The 17,847-nt window shown below is 40.4% G+C and overlaps 1 protein-coding gene across 2 annotated transcripts; it reads right to left on the reverse strand.

Moving 5' to 3' along the window:
* Nucleotides 1–101: 101 nt before the first annotated feature.
* LOC124289667 (baculoviral IAP repeat-containing protein 7-like) lies at nucleotides 102–13,646 on the reverse strand. Of its 2 annotated transcripts, XM_046726278.1 has the most exons (3): nucleotides 13,498–13,646; nucleotides 6,565–6,738; nucleotides 102–1,245 (listed from the first exon to the last, which is right to left on the reverse strand). In XM_046726278.1, exons 2-3 carry the CDS (start codon nucleotides 6,722–6,724, stop codon nucleotides 293–295), a joined length of 1,113 nt encoding a protein of 370 aa, XP_046582234.1. In that variant the 5' UTR covers nucleotides 6,725–6,738; nucleotides 13,498–13,646; the 3' UTR covers nucleotides 102–292. The 2 variants fall into 2 exon arrangements, with proteins under 2 accessions (XP_046582234.1, XP_046582243.1); XM_046726287.1 differs by lacking the exons at nucleotides 6,565–6,738; nucleotides 13,498–13,646 and adding an exon at nucleotides 1,413–1,897.
* Between the last annotated feature and the right edge of the window lie 4,201 nt (nucleotides 13,647–17,847).

Genomic DNA, 17,847 nt, shown 5'->3' on the forward strand with positions numbered 1-17,847 from the left:
TGGTGTATCAGTTTGATATGAGATACCTACATTTTGGCTCTGTAATCATATCACAGTGAGCAATAACTAGACGACAGATGGGAATTAACAAACAACTGAGATTTTGTTTGGCCGTAATGCATTTTACTGAGTCACACAACTTCCTGATGCATCTATTGGTATACATAGCATTGCCATTGTTTAGTGAATGAAAAGGTCATTTTTACCCGGAAAAAATGACAAACAGTTGAACACACACTTGATAACATATATTTTATATCTAAGTTTGATTCGCTGGGAAAGTGTTAAGATATCATGAAAAAAAAGTTTTGACTGTTCCAAATATGGTTTTGCTACAGACGATACAATCTGCTATCGTAGGCGCGCACCTTGAGCAGGTGACCAAATGACCACAGGGCAGAAAGAGTACACAAACAGCTTCGTTCCGACACACCCTGCACGTACTTTTTTCACGGAGACGTTTGTTTTCGACAACCAGCCGTTGTGAGCTCTGTTGCCCTGGCTCAGATCCCAGTGTATCTATGGAATCAGAAACTGGGGGAGGTTCGGCCTCACCCTTGGATGCACATTCCAGGGGCGCTGATTGAAGGTTAGATGTTGTAGAGGAACCCTCTTCTATAGAATGACAAGACACATGACTGCTGACCATTAGGCTGACTTGACCTTGGGCTGACTTGACCATGGAGGATGATTGTATTGGGCAAGCGTCCGATGAGCTATTGGCTACTGGAACACTATGACCACCAGTATGGGAGGTACTTTGGTCATCCATCGACATGGGATCCGTCCTCACTCCAACTTGGTCATTTGCCGCCGTGGAACCCGTCCTCGTAGCAACTCCAAGCTGGTTCAGGTCTGTCTTGTTGATGAACTGACAGTGTTCCGAGTACTTCTGATGTTCCGCCACAGGATCATGTTCTTCCTCCCAGTCTCTCAGAGTTATCCCACACTGGAAACACGTGACCCGGTCAGCTGACCCGATGTAGAAGAAGCCCGCTGATGCCAGTTCCTCGGGAGTTTTGGGCACATATCTTCTCGGCCAGTCAACGAAGGTGTCTAGCCGTGCCTGTAGAGATTGGTACTTGGGATGTTTTGGAGGCGGAGTCTGTCCCAGCTTCCAGTACAAGGAGACGATGAAGGGGCAGTGAGTCCTCCTGGTGGCATGTTCGTGTAGAGCGTCATCTGTGTCCGTCCAGTTGAGGAGCTTCAGACCACAGCGTTCACACTCCACCTTGTCTCCGATACCTAGGAAGTAAACAAAACTCGTTTCAGAACAGTGAAATAAAAGCGACAGTGGCCTTTCCATATTTGGCTGAAGGAGAGTCGAGCATATACTGTGAGCATGGGAATCACTGTCACTTTGCTTTCTCCTTAAGGTCTGCGGATCCTACACTCCACCTTGTCTCCGATACCTGTGGATGACATGAATGTGAATATGCTATGAAAATGCAAGTATAGTGCTTCCCATCCTTCTCTTTCTGAAAGTGGGAGACCGACGCCATATAGCTGGAATATTTAGGAGTGTGGCGTAAAACAAAACCCTCTCACTCACTCACTCTGAAACTGGGACATAAACTTTAGCGTATCCCAGCTATACATTAATCTGTGTAAACCTTAATCCCCTTATTGGAAGCACATATAGAACCCACTCAAATTAATTCCGTACATCATTGCAAATTGTCCCCCTGTGAAAGTGAAAACGAGTGGCAAGCTGTACACATCCAGGTGCGTTTGGTTTAAAGACGTACTCAAATATATGAAACTAAAATCAGCGTTCTTCATCATCCTTTGGTCAGTTATTGCGGTAACGATTTAAAAATGTTGAATAAATCAATTACACATCGACATATGATGTGTAAGACGGGGTTTTCAATGTACATCAGGTATCGTTTGGTGTTTGTAAAAATATATACCATGTTACGAGCTGTGTGTTACAATTAGGAGATAAACACACTGTGTTGGAAAATCAGAGGTATATAACGAAATTATAATAGCTCTAAATTTTTAATTATAACCGAACTTCGTTTTATACCTCTGATTTTTCAACACAGTATGTGTATCTCCATTCTACCATAACCACGTTATTAAGATTTATAAAAGATACATACTGTGTTGGGAAATCAGAGGTATATAACGTGATTATATACCCCTGAATAACTTTGATTTTGCAATCACAAATCAGTATTTACTAAAGTCGTGGTAGAATAATGCTTGTAAAGAATACTTGAGTGAGTGGTTTGTGTTCAGTGCAGCTGTTACTTTATTGTGGAACGGGAACCCGATGTTTATCGTTTTGGTAAAACCTACGAGTATGGTGCTGACAAACATACACACAGCTGGGGTAACTGGGATTCGAACATCAATGACAGGTTGACTCCTCAGACCACTGGGCCACCTTGCTCCTGAATACAAACTGACGTCCGAAAGATAGTACACTCATGGTATCCTGGGAATATTTTCCAGAAGATAGCGTAACTATTTTGCAATATAAGTGTTTCAAACATTGTGTACTTTCTTTTAAACGTCAGTTTACTCAACGTTTGAGAGCGATACCCAGATAGGGAAACATACAATACCAATCGATTTGAAATTACAAGAGATTACTTTTGTGAATCACTGTGTACATTTAGGATGTAATTTACATCAGGATTGATGTCTTAAATCATATTGCAATTCTTTCCCATGAATTTAATTGAAGTGAGTGAGTATGTGTTTTACGCAGCTTTTAGCAATATTCCAGCAATATCTCTGCGGGGGCCAGAAATGGGCTTCACACATAGTACCCATGTGGGGAATCGAACCCGGGTCTTCGGTGAGACGAGCGGACGCTTTAACCATTAGGCTACCCCAGCGTGAGTAATACGGTAACATAGCAGTGCAAACAATAAGGGTTATGCTCATGGGTCATCTTGCGATCAGCTGGTTGGTACCTTTCATCGCATGACTTGTACACCGCGGTCAATAACGTGCGGCAACGCCTGTATGACACACAAGTCTTATAGAGATAATCCATTGTAATACCGCCTTTGCGTAACTTCACAGCAGATCAAAACATATTTACGTCATACGGTTTGGTAATCCATCCGTAACACCAGTGTAGAAATGCTATCTACAGCTATATGTTTTATATATAACATGAGACACAAAAATAAATATATTTTCTTCTTCTTCTTCTTCTTCTTCTCTATAAAAACCGTTCAGTCATTGCGTGACACGTGATGCCGACCACATGTTTTGTTGTCACTACCCACGTGTTTGTGTCGCAATGAACACGCGGGGTTGGATTGTCATATGGTATTGTGTTTTGTCATATGACATAGTGATCATAAGGTCATTTAAAGCAGACTATGTACTAGAAAACATTTCTCTTGTCTATAGGCCTACACACCGCGCCTAACAGCGACAGGTCGTTTGTTGAAACGTTGTAGTTTAACGCCGCACTTGGTAAAAAGCTTTAGCGGTAAGTTGACTTTCACAGAACCTAAACAGGAGCAAAGTATAGTTTGGAGCACACATGGCAGTTTGGTTCCACATTCAGGTAAATGATAAACACTGAAAAAGACGCAGTAAGAAAATTCCTTGTATGCTTATTTCTCGGAGAGGACCGCCTGCGTGGTGTATTGGTTGGAGCGTCCGCCCGGAGAGCGGAAGGTCGCGGGTTCGATCCCCGGCCGCGTCATACCAAAAGACGTTAAAATGTGGTACTTGTTGGTCCCTGACTGGCGCTCGGCATTAATGGGTACAACAAGGACTGGTCGGCTCGGAGTCAGTATGCTGTGTCAGAGTGGGGTATTATTCATGCTTAACTGCGGCATGGTATCTCAGTGAACTAGCACTATAAAACCAGCTTCAGTCTGGGCTAGTATAAGCAGCCGGTCGCGTACCGATCCGTCGAATTTCTGATTTCAGAGTAGTAAAATGCATTCGACGGATGAACACTGTGATCTTAGCTATTAATTAGTTATCAAAACATTGGATCATACCAAGAAAAAGACGCAAGGGGTGTTGGATGGTTTGACTCTCTTTATTGTTGTACTTTTATATCTTTGCCTACTCACATGATGCAATGAGAAATTGATGATTAAATACAGGGTTTTTTTTCCTCTTTATTTTTGTACTTTTGTACAATATTGAAATTGATGCACTAAATAAAATGCCTTCATAAGGAGAAATATATACAAAAATATTATATCTACATCTGCATTCAACAAAATGAAACATTATTTCATCGACATATTTTCAGTTTGTAGGAATGTCACACACGATCACCATACTCCGAGCAAGTGTCCAACACAATCAATGATATTGTCTGTTTTCGACTGCTATGTTGGAAGTGTGTTGTGCTAAGCGTCTAAAGTATGGGGCTCTCATAAGGCTGAAAACATTGACAGATTACATTTGGATTATTGTAAGCGTGTTATTGGGTGTCAAAAATCGAACTTGGTCGTTATCCTTTGCGCTACAAATGGATGTTCTGCAATATTGTCAAGTACTGGATTAAGCTGCTAGGAACTGATAACTATATTCTACGTGGGGGTTATGAATATCTACATGATGAGGTGGAAACAAATAATGTTCAGAACTGGGCCTTACAGGTTAAGAATATATTGACAACCCTTGGTTTTGGTGATATATGGTATAAGCAAGAATTGAATGTCTCTTATCTGCCTGTCATTAAACAAAGACTTATTGGTAATGTTTTCCAGTATATTGGAAGTCAGTTGTCCAGTTTTACTAAGTGTAGATTGTATAAATATATTATTGATTTTTACTTTGCAATATTATCTTCAAAAATCAATTCCTGCAATTTATACAAAATATTTGTCTAAATTTCGACGATATTTTCATGTTTCTGTACAGCTAAAGGTAAATAAAGAATTGAACTGAATTGAGTTAAAACTATTTAAGAAAACATGTAGTCTAATCCAATACAAGCCGATCCCTTAATCAATGAACTTGGACTCTCCCAGTGTGTTAACACGGTCTGAAATTCGACCGATTAGCACAGAACCACTCAAGCATGATTCGACGGATCGGCACTGCTGACTGTTCAAAATTCGACGGATTAGGCCGTAATCAAGCTGCCGCACATACACATACACACGTATGCACGTCGTCATATGGGCCAAATATTCTCAATTACGACGTTAAACCCCTTTTCATCTCACTTATTTCTCGGAGAATAGTTTTGTGTACCCCATGTTTCGGGAAAGTGAATTCCCCAAGGGATAAGTTATAGTCTTCGATTATATACTAGCCACATAAAGAAACTGTGCATTGTCAAAATATTATCCCAGTTGATAAGTACGATAACAATGTGAAAGGTACATATAAACTTTAATGTAGGGATCATGAGACCATAACAAGTCGGGAGAATTTCAATTGAAAAGTCAATCACAATGACGTCATGAGTCCACAAGCGGGACAGGGGTCAAACGACCATGTCACAAGCTCAATAACGGGTATATCCACCATTGAGAACAGCAGTGCATCGACGACGAGTGATCTGGTGAATTTGCAGGCCAAGGCAGTAAGTCAACGTTGTGGTGTTGCAAGAAATCCAGAGCAACCCTTGCCGTATGAGGGCGGGCATTGTCCTGTTGGAATGTTAACCCAGGGCCATGACGTTGCAGAAAAGGAATTGCCACAGGTCGAAGAATCTGATCCCTGTAGCCCACACCAGTTAAGTTGCCCTGAACAATCACCAAAGGAGTTCTTTGGCGTGCTGTTAATCCTCCCCAAATCATCACGGAACCACCACCACCAAAGCGATTCCTCTCCAAGACACGGGCCTGTGCATAACGTTCTCTCACGCATCTATAGGCACGTTGACGTCCATCACTATGGGAAATGTTAAACCTGGACTCATCTGTAAAAACAACATTTCTCCACCAAAGCAAGGGTCTGCGGACATGATTTCGGCAGCACATTCGGCGAGCTTGTCGATGACGTTGGTCAGGATAGGCCGTATGGCGGGACGTCGTGGTCTGATCCCGTGATGACGTAAACGTTGTCGAACTGTGTTCGGGTGGATACGGCAAAGTCCTGGGATGGTTCGGGCAGTCATCACTGCAGTCTGAAACCTGTGGCGAAGATGGGTCACCCTTATCCATCTGTCCTGTCTTGGCGTTGTTACACGTGGACGTCCAGAACGTGGCCGATCGATGACCTCACCAGTGCAGAAATGGTGTTCCGGTGGCAGTGGAAATGTGCAGCCACTTGTCGTTGAGACATTCCCCCACGGACCACCCCAATGGCCTCATGACGTTGTGCAGACGTGAGTCTTTGCATGCTATGCGTTTCAATAGCCGTTTAATTTTTTGAACGATCGCAAGGGCAGGAGTTGAGCTTTCCAAAGTGACAGTATTGTGTGGCATTCATTTGCTCTGTTTCTCTTTCCCAGAATGCACGTGCAACAACGTATTGCACGTCTCAAGGACGAACCCACTGACGTCACGGAACGTGGCACGTGCATGCATGTTGGATACATGTCACTAATCTCTGAGTTTAAATCCTTATGTGTCTACACAGGTTTGATAAATTTAGATTTTAAAGCCACAATACCTGTGTATACGAACCCCGCCCTAGCCAGGGTCTCTTTAGCCTTCCGCCCTGCCCATCTGTGGTCGAACGTCTCCTCCCTGTGTGAGGCTCCGTCCGTGACATCGCTGACCCCGCCTGCTGCTGCTATAGTCAGGTCCGACAGACCACGCCCGGATGACATTCACTGTAGTATCACTGTTAAATCATATCGAACAACTTCAAATATTCTTTCTGGCATAAATTATTTAATACAAAAGTATCATTTTATTAATTATTTTTGATGATTCATTCAAACAGGACAAATTCATGACCAGATGCTATTTTCAACTGCCAGTGATAAGGATTCACACATTTGTGTTGTTTAAGCCCCATAGACTACAATCAGTGAAAGGAAAAGGCGAGCTGGCGGTATGAAAAGTTACGTCCCCTGTCTGTCCCAGGATTTGCTGGTCGTGTCGTGGGTTCCAAACCATACTGACGAACGCAGGAAAATATTGACTCTGTACTTTGGAATTATAATAATCTTGGTATTTTGATAAGTGTTTGTAACACGTCAGGTATACCACTAACAATTATACTGTTGGTGCATACCTTGCACAACAACAACAATATATTTCATGATATCCTACGCCAATCACAGTTAAGGATATCTTTTGAAACTATTTACGTTGTTTATGGAATATAATCCCAAAACTTCAGGTATATACGTTAGTTTATAATATAGCTGAAAAAACGTCTAAAACGACAACTCAAACACAAATCACACACAGGTAGAGTGGGCTGTAGATAATGAAACCCTGCATGGTAACAATTACACGTTAATCCTGACGAATAATCTGGTGCCTTCCGGATTAACGCAATTCATTGTATTCAAATGGTTTACCAAGCGATCTAGGCTGAGTCACGCGCTGGCTTGTGTTGCACTAATTGCTTCCGATTGTCAATAACGATCATGATCACATAACGATCACTTAACAGGTGGCTTACGCCCAGACTGAAACGGGTTACAGAAAACAGAAACGAATTTGCATCTTTCTTTTTAACTTAGTCATTTGCTAATACTAGTTTTATGCAGAAAAGAAAACGTAACTCTTGAGAGCCACGTGGTATGTACATAGCCCCTCATCCGGTGAATAAGAAGTAAATACTAATTACTATATTTATATAAATAATTATCACTGTTATATATTGTCCGATACATAATCTAGTCTGGACCAGACAATCCAGTGATGAAAATCATGAGCAATTTGGATTTTATAACATACGTCCACCAAGCCAGCGAGCCTGACCACCCGATCCCGTTGGTCGCCTCTTAGGACAAGCATGGGTTACTGAAGATCGATTCTAACCTGGATCTTCACGGGTCCCGGTATAATGGAGAACGGGTGTTGATACGACAAAACAGAGATATGTATATATTCACCTAATGAGAGAGAGAAAGAAGAACACCCTGGAAACGTGTGTCTTGCTGTGAAACAGACTTTGTCAACTTGGCTCTTGAGATGCAAATTTTCATGATCGTATTAGACGATAATAAACGAATTTTAAGTGTAAGCTCTTGTCAGCTTTAGACTATAATACCGAATGGACGGAACTTTACTTTCGCTTTACAACAACAACATGAACATTTTAGTCACTGTAAAAATAAGGCTGGCGCTATTATTGCCTGGGTTGAACACACTATTTAAAGAGGAAATTGAAAACTGTCTAGCTGAAAGAAAGGTTGGTTGGTTGGTTTTATAGTTTTAGGGCGACGTGGGCCAATAAGAGGCCTATTTGCGCCCAACACATTGACTTGATTTAATAAACAATCATAGGTAATTTCATTGCCAAAAGGAATCGTTTAGTTAAGATAAAAGAAACGACAACACTATTAATTTAGATAGATGTATACATATATCGAATAACCTCTGCTTTGTGTTACGGATTAAAACCTTAAGTAATCACTTCCATTTCTGAAAAATGAAATACTCATTCAATAAAAAAGCAGTAGGTTCAGATGACAGAGTGTTAAAATGATTTAAAACCACAGAACTAAATCTGTCTAAGCCATTCGAGAGCCTGTCTAGATGACATCATATTTTCAAGATGACGAGACAAAATCTAAAACTGCCCGTTGCACAGACCCATACATGATATTGGGGCCCAAAACTGTTTCTAATGAAAATACATCATCAACCTCAAGTACAGCACTTCTGAGATTATGTCTTATGTTGTTATGCCCAGGGCATGTAATTAGATAATGTTCGATGTTTTCAGGCGTCTCCAAATTGCAATGGCCACATTTAGAAGAGACCGTCTTATCTATAATACTCCTGTAAGCATTTAGCCCACAGTGTCCAAGTCTGAGACGTGAAAGAATAACCTCATCACGCCTTTTACGACGACGAATTTTATGACCAGATTTTAGTGATGGTCTAAGTTTGTACATATGTCGGCCGGTAGTACCTGTATCCCACAACTGTTGCCAACTCCTTGTAACAGATTTCGATAAAACATTTTCATAATCTTTAGGGATTGGTTGAAATTTAAATAAATCAACTTCAGGAAACTGTAACCCGGATTTGGCCAAATTATCTGCAATCTCATTCCCATGTATTCCAACATGTGCTGGGACCCACACAATGTCGCATGCAATGTACTTCATGTTTAAAGATGTATCCAACTTTAATATCTCAAGATAATAGTTCAGGCGATTAGTAACTATTCTCTCCATGATTTTACATAAATTAGAAGTGAGAGCAATCGGTCTATATGACGCAGGAAGCGATGGATCTTTTCCTGGTTTGGGCACAGGAACTATTATTGCATGTCTCCATGTCCTAGGCAAGGATCCAGAACACTAACTTAAGTTCAACAGTTCCCGAATAACAGCTAGAGTAGAATCTGGCATATGCTTAAACATTTCATAGCACAACTCATCCGCGCCTGGTGCCGAATTATGTGTTCTTGATATGGCTGCCTTAAGTTCATCATGAGTGATAGCTGTATTGATTTCCAAGCTACTTTCCAACATGGCAGAAGACATTTCAGGCATAAAGTTTGTTTCAAAGACTTGTTTATATTCTCTGAATTCATGACAATAATTTTCAGAACTGCTAACAGATTTCAATTGTTTAACAAGAGAATTTACTTTCTGACTTTTTGATACGAGTTCTCCAGCTTCTCCCATTACCGGTATAGGTGAACGAATATTATTTCCACCGATCGTTTTCACCTTGGACCAGATACTAGTTACTGATGTAAATCTATTAATATTAGAAATATATTCCTCCAGCTCAATCGTTTTGTACTCCGTACAATACGTTGGAACGTAGCTCGTTTCTTACGAAAATCAGCCAAATCACATGGCAATGACGAGTGGCGAACCTTATTATATGCTTTTTTCCTTGCGATATTGGCTTTTTTACAGCTGTCATTCCACCAGGACTTTGGCGGGAATGCCGCTTTCTTAACAGACGATTTTCCAATGGACTCTTCTGCAATTCTTATTAATTGTGTTGTGATATTTTCATTAGACATATTAACATCACCATTTATAAGATCGGATGTGATATGTTCAGTACACAGACTAGAAAAAAGTGCCCAATTAGCCTTCTTGAATTTCCACCGAGGGACTTTATCACAAGAATCTCGATATGGTCGAACCTGAATTTCAGTAAAAACAGGGAAGTAGTCACTACCTAACGCATCTTCCTGAAATACATCCCAGTTACACTTACTGGCTATGTGTGATGATATCATTGATAGATCTAAAGGAGAAAAAGTCCATTTGCCAAGATCCATGCGGGTCATTTTACCATCGTTTAAAAGGACAAGATCTGCTTCATCTAAAAATTGTTCAACAATCCGACCATTATAATCTTGTCTTGCTGCTTCCCCAAAACATATTATGGCTGTTAAAGTCCCCACATATAAAATATGGGCCTCCATTGGGATAAATTAATTTCAGATATTCTTCTACGTTTGGCTTACCTGTATTATAAATATTAACAATAGTAATGGCTTTATCTTCCTCATAATGAATTTTTTACTGCGTTAGCCTCATACACTGTATTTGGTAATTCTTGAACCTGATACGACAAATCAGTCTTAATAAATATAGCGCAACCACCTCTCCGAGGATGTTTAGTATTCGGATTGCTGGTTAGTCTGTCCTGACGTAGACCAAAATAGTCATTAATTCTAAAATGACTCTCTGGCCAAAGAAAAGTTTCCTGTACACAAATAATATCCGGCAGTGGTGACCTATTTGATAGAAAATGCTTTAAATTATCCCCATGTGCAACAAGACTTTGTGCATTCCATTGCATTATGGTCAGGAATACTAAAGCTTTATCCATCATTCATCTCCACATGTACCTCACTCAACAGATCACTAGGAACATCGATGTTAAGATGTATTTTTGCCGCGGACACAAGACGATTAATCTGTTCCTCTTTGGTTGTTGCATTAAAGCATCCTGAAATCACCTCAAACAAGAACGTTAAAAAGGTTTGAGGAGAAGTACTAAGAAATGGATTGGCTACCTGTGGAGAGCTGACTTGAGCTGTAACAGGTGGATTTGATACACTCTGGCTTAAATTTGACTCTCGTGACTGACATTTACAAATACAGGTAGGGTTAGACCCAGATGTAGCTGCAAGAGGAACAGGACGGGTTCCAACTGTTGTTTGTGAGGCTTGTACAGACACAGATCGTGATTTCTGAGCGGCGGTTACAGTAGCTGCATAAGATGGAGTTGGAGTGGACTTGCCTATACGAGTTGCTTCAGCATAAGACAGTTTACTCTCTACTCGTACCCTTTGCACAGATACTGCCTCCTTGTATTTCTCACATCCCTTGTAGGCAGCACTGTGGCTGCCACCACAATTGCAACACTTCGATACTTTTTCCGAACAATTTTCTACTTTGTGCTCACCACTGCACCTGGGACATACAGGCTTTTTACTTTTACATCGGGTTGAAACATGGCCAAATTTATGGCAATTGTAGCATCTAATAGCTGGTGGGATATACAGACGCACTCGAAAGGACTGATAATACATCCTAGCACGTTCAGGCAAATGTGGGGTTGAGAAAGTAAGAAAAATGGAAGTAGTAAGTTCCTTTTCGTTTCCACGCAAAAGTCTTTGGGCACTTTTAACCTTTTGACTTTTCAATTGCTAGACTATCTCATCCTCATTTACATCTGTGTCAACATTGTAAATAACTCCCTTAGATTCACTAAGACTCTTTGGGACAGAACTCTTGACACGAACGTCACAGACACACGCTACACTCAGTGCATGGTTAGGTTGCTCAGCAGACCTGCAGTGTATCACTAAATCTCCCTTTTCCAGTTTTTTCATATACTCCACATCGCCAATGTCTTTATGGATATCCCGAGCCAAAGCAATTGGACTCAAGTTTGTCAAACGTAATCTTGGGTCAACAGAAGTAAGAATGACAACAAATTTGATAGGTAATGACGAAGTCGTATCACTTACAACTCGGTCATCCTCATGTTTTCGTTTCAAACGTTTGGAAATCATTGACACGTATTTCTCTGAAAATTCAGCATCTGTCGAGGTTTCCTCAAATGAGGTAGAATGAATATTATCATCCCCATCCCCATCATTGTCGCTCTCCATACCAAAATATTCCTGTGACCAAGACGAAATGAAAAATTTCACGCAGACACAATGCGCGAAAACCGAGGCCACGTGGTGCGGTAAGTCACCGCGAGCCAACAAAACACACAAATATGGCAAAATAAGCCAATATTTGACCCTCGATAGCCTACAATCACTTACCTTAATGATAATACAGAAATATAAGCCAAACGCAGTAATGAATATGAAATTCTAGACCCAACACAGGCCCTTACAGCGGGGGCGGCTGGCAAACACGTCCGACCCTGTCAACAGCCTAAGGCGGTCTCCCCTGAATATGTGTTTGTAACACGTCAGGTATACCACTAACAATTATACTGTTGGTGCATACCTTGCACGTGCGATTAAACAACAACAACAACAATATATTTCATGATATCCCACGCCAATCACAGTAAAGGATATCTTTTGAAACTATTTACGTTGTTTATGGAATATAATCCCAAAACTTCAGGTATATACGTTAGTTTATAATATAGCTGAAAAAAACGTCTAAAACGACAACTCAAACACAAATCACACACAGGTAGAGTGGGCTGTAGATAATGAAACCCTGCATGGTAACAATTACACGTTAATCCTGACGAATAATCTGGTGCCTTCCGGATTAACGCAATTCATTGTATTCAAATGGTTTACCAAGCGATCTAGGCTGAGTCACGCGCTGGCTTGTGTTGCACTAATTGCTTCCGATTGTCAATAACGATCATGATCACATAATGATCACTTAACAGGTGGCTTACGCCCAGACTGAAACGGGTTACAGAAAACAGAAACGAATTTGCATCTTTCTTTTTAACTTATAAGTCTTAGGACAAGCATGGGTTATTGAAGATCAGTTCTAACCTGGATCTTCACGGGTCCCGGTATAATGGAGAACGGATGTTGATACAACAAAACAGAGATATGTATATATTCAATAATTGTTCACCTAATGAGAGATCTCTAGAGAGTAAGAAGAACACCCTGGAAACGTGTGTCTTGCTGTGAAAAAGACTTTGTCAAGAATACAACTTGGCTCTTGAGATGCAATTTTTTATAATCGTATTAGACGATAATAAACGAATTTTAAGTGTAAGCTCTTGTCAGCTTTAGACTATAATACCGAATGGACGGAACTTTACTTTCGCTTTACAACAACAACATGAACATTTTAGTCACTGTAAAAATAAGGCTGGCGCTATTATTGCCTGGGTTGAACACACTATTTAAAGAGGAAATTGAAAACTGTCTAGCTGAAAGAAAGGTTAGTGTTAACAGAATTACCTCCCTTGTTGTAATTCGAAAGTTCAGCCTTACCTTGGCTACATGTCGATATCAGTCGATCGGAAAGGCCCAAAACGTGGAAACTAAAAATCCAGATATCAAATCCTTTTATATACAGTCCACACCCAGATATAGACCCTATTATGGTAACTATCTAGGAGCGGCAATTCTATGCTGTTATCGTACCGTATCTGTTATGTCTTTATTTAATACTCGGGGACACGTCATATGTTATGCACCCGACTCCTACCGCTCCCCATTCGCACTCAGTGACCGTAAGATAAAAGAAACTACAACAAAAATGCCCTGTGGAAGTTAAGAATTTGTTGGAGCTCCTTTTGAATTAATTCCAGTTGGTGGGTAGATATCTTTAGATATGATATGCACTGGTGTCATTCAGTGGGAGACACCAGGGTGCCGTTGTACAAAACAACCTTAGCGCTAAGACTACCTTAAGTCTACGTTAATGAATGGGAGTTACGGTAACCTTAGCGCTAAGATCGCTTTGTACAACGGCACCCTGGTACCGTGTGAGTTAGCTATTTGCTGTTTTCGTACTCCTTTGATCTATGTCTCTTTTATTCGAGGAGAAATTACAATTTCAAACTTAGACAAAAAACCTAGTCTACATTATTTCAGTTTCTCAGTAACCTCACAAATTCAGAGGCATTTAGATGTTGGAAGATCATGAAGGTATGGAGTTTGATTGAGGTAACACTAACAGTGTGTTCATTTTTTGTGTTGACATATTTTGGGGGTATTTCATCAAATAATTCTGTAGACTACATTACAACTAAACAACTTTTAAGCAGATACAGCCAATCTAGACTGGTCATGCTTGAAAGATATTCTACCTAGATGAGTTAGTATTGCATGTCGTACACATATGGAATGAATTGGTAGAAAACAATCCCCCCAAAAATATTTGTCGGCGTCTTATGCGACTTGGGATAGAAATAGCTATCGCGAAATCCCGAGTTAATTATGACCGCGAAGATTGGAAGCATTTATGTGACCTGTGGCCAAGAAAATATCATACCTTAGAAAATATCATACCGTATTTATCGTATTAGGTACACCGCGGTAGTATGTTCAACATCTTTACCAATCTGTAAAGTTTCATTCATAGGCTCCTCGTACTTAGCCCGATAAAAGCCATGATGGTCCTTATTAACTGGTGTATATTTTAGATTTCTACACTTGAAATGCAGGAGTTTAAAAGGTGAAGAAAATTCCAGGTACGTTTCACAACTGTTCATCTACGTTTCGAAGAAATATGATCTCTACCGCTATTCCTCAATTAAACAAATTTTACACCTTCACCCCCTTCCACCCCAAGCCCTTGTCTGTTTGCAATGCTGGTCGCTTATTACGTCGTATATGATAATGTGTTTGTACAGAATAAACTCAGGGTAATGATAAACAATCCCACAATTTCACTTGCATAACGTAAGTTATTTAAATAGCACGCTTTATCACGCCCACGCACAAAACGACCTTTCACCTCTCCAGTGTTTATCTGGGTTAGAATAACTCTTCTGCAAACCACCTGAGACTAACGGTACCGGGTGGTCAGGTTAGCTGAATTGGTGTACGAATATAAGAGTACATATATTAGAGTATTCACCAGTTATTATACAGTGAAATGCCTGATCCCAGGACTATTGTCTTAGACTTAAGGAACCAAACTGGGTGTACGATGGGCCTGGACCCATGGTGTTCAGTGATGGTTCGATTAACACGTAGTTATTCCCGTAATGAAAGCTTGTTCCGATTTCTGATTGTTTGGTGATAAGATGACTGAGGTTTGATTTGTATCCCGTGTCTGTTTTATGGTTTGTTAATTGATCATGTCAGGTAAAAATATTTTTTGCGAAAGATTGTGGACAGGGGAACTTGTGAACTCGAATCTAAATCTACGAGTATACAGTTTTCCTTGAAATTATTTAGAAAATCTATATTTCCTAATTCTGAAAATTTTGAAATAGTTGTTACACTATGTAGTTAGGGACTCAATATGGGAGGCAACTCTTGGAGGCTTAAGAATGAACCTTACTACTTCAAGAGTTATCTCCCCTGGTGTAGCCGATGGTTTCCTTTGTTGACATTGCAGATTTGACAGCAGAAGAGAAAAGAAAGCTGGTCCTAGATTATTTTGAAAGGGGCGTGACTAATGCAAAAGAGTTAGCGGGTAGACATGACATTCCTCTGTCTACAGTAGACATGACATTCCTCTGTCTACAGTATACAGAACTTTGAAGGATATTCAGTCAGGAGTTGGGATTAAGCACAAGACGGGCAGGGAGGCCAAGGAAGTTCAGTACAGTTCAGAAAGACGTTTAAACTGGTGCTGGGTTCACGAAAATCTAGATTGGGATAATGTTTTCTTTTCTGATGAAGGTTCTGTCTGGCTTTTCCCGAAAGGTGTGAAAATTTGGACAAATGATACTGTGAAACCTACCAACACCAAAACATTGCCCGAAATTTCACCTGTTGGGTGGGATATCATCACGTGGAGTGACGCCGTTGTGTATTTTCACTGGAAGTTTGACGAAGGAACGATATGTTGAACTGGTCACCTTCTTCCAACGGCCTGAACACTGTATGAAGATAATTGGATTTTCAAGCTTGATAACGGCCCAAAACACAAAACAGTGGTTATGGACGAACATGTTCAAGTTTTAGACTGGCCCAGCTACAGCCCAGATCTTAACCCTATTGAGAATGTGTGGGGACTAATGAAGGACAGAATAAACCAAAAAGGACTTAGAAATATTGAGGATATGAAGACTGACTGACTGACTGAGTTTAGTTTTACGCCGCTTTTAGCAATATTCCAGCAATATCACGGCGGGGGACACCAGAAATGGGCTTAACACATTGTGCCCATGTGGGGAATCGAACCCGGGTCTTCGGCGTGACGAGCCAACGCTTTAACCACTAGGCTACCCCACCGCCCCGAGGATATGAAGAAAGAAGTGGCCGATTATTGGGATACGCTGTCACACGATTTCCCACAAACATTGATCGGTAGTGTACCTAGACGCATTCAGTCGTGTATTGCAGGACAAAGAGTTCTCACAAAGTACTGAAAAGACAATATTTGCCGAAACAACTTTCTCAATAATTTCTGGAAATACTATATGAGTGTATGAAAGACAAATCTAATGATCTAAAATTTTTACCTCGCTGTGGGTTGGATCAGGAAATAACAGTGTAACGTCGATAACATTCATTTTTGGCGCATTATCATGAAATACTGATTTGACATCTTATGATCTCATGTTTATGTGGTCATACTGGCCATCGCACCCGACTGTCTCTCTCGGAATAAGCTGTAATATTTACGTAAATAACATAAATAATTAATCGGAGAAATCACTCGAATTTGAAGATGGTGGAAGTAGTCAACAGATTCCAGTGATGTATCTATCACATATATAGTTTGATAATTATAGACCCGGTGGCAGAACGTAGATAAAACAATCATCTGTGAAAAAGGCTGAACATTATTATGTCTCCTCGTATGGTTGGTCCTTAATCAATTATCATTTGATTACTTAGATACTTTTAATTGTTGGAATGTCCTGCTTAGTATTTCAGGTCATATTACTCCTTAAATATCTTAACTTGGACGATCATAATTCACAGTGAGTGAGTGAGTTTAGTTTTACGCCGCTTTCAGCAATATTCCAGCATTATCACTGCGGGGGACATCAGACTACACTATATATAACGTTAGATAGATCTAGTCCTGATGGACGCTGAAGCACGTGTCTGATTGCCTTATGATTCGAGCGACAATACTATGATCCGCTTAATTTAAATTTGAACAATGAATACCAACACACAATCTTGCAAGTTGCTGTAACATACCGAAATGTTATTGACCCTAATACGATTGAATAATAGCAATATTATCTTCCCTGTCACACTTTAATATCGAGTTGATTGTTTCACTTCTACTGACTACATCCCGACAACTGAACCAAAACATCATTCACACGTTATTGTATCGTGCCATTCTGTTGGCTCGGAAACCCATCAGGCGAGCTTGCGAGTAGGTCGAGCGAATGGATGAGAGATTTATAGGCGCTTCAGCTTGTACAGGAAGATAAGATACAATTCACGGATCAGGGTCCACGTTACAAAGCTATGATTGTAATTGTCATACTTTAACTAAGGTTTCCGACAATCTTAGTGCTCTCTTAGTGCGAGTGTTAGTAAATATAGAACCGTGACACTGTTTACTGGAGGTGCATATGCGCTTGCACAGTGTGTTTTATTGAAATCAATCCAGACCTTTCACGGATGTTTCCTGTTGAATACTAAACATACATCCATCACATTATTAGCTGGAGATAACATAAAAGTATACAATGT

Source organism: Haliotis rubra, unplaced genomic scaffold (assembly GCF_003918875.1).
Source record: "Haliotis rubra isolate DU_JTF1 unplaced genomic scaffold, ASM391887v1 Scf112, whole genome shotgun sequence".
Taxonomy (NCBI): domain Eukaryota; kingdom Metazoa; phylum Mollusca; class Gastropoda; order Lepetellida; family Haliotidae; genus Haliotis; species Haliotis rubra.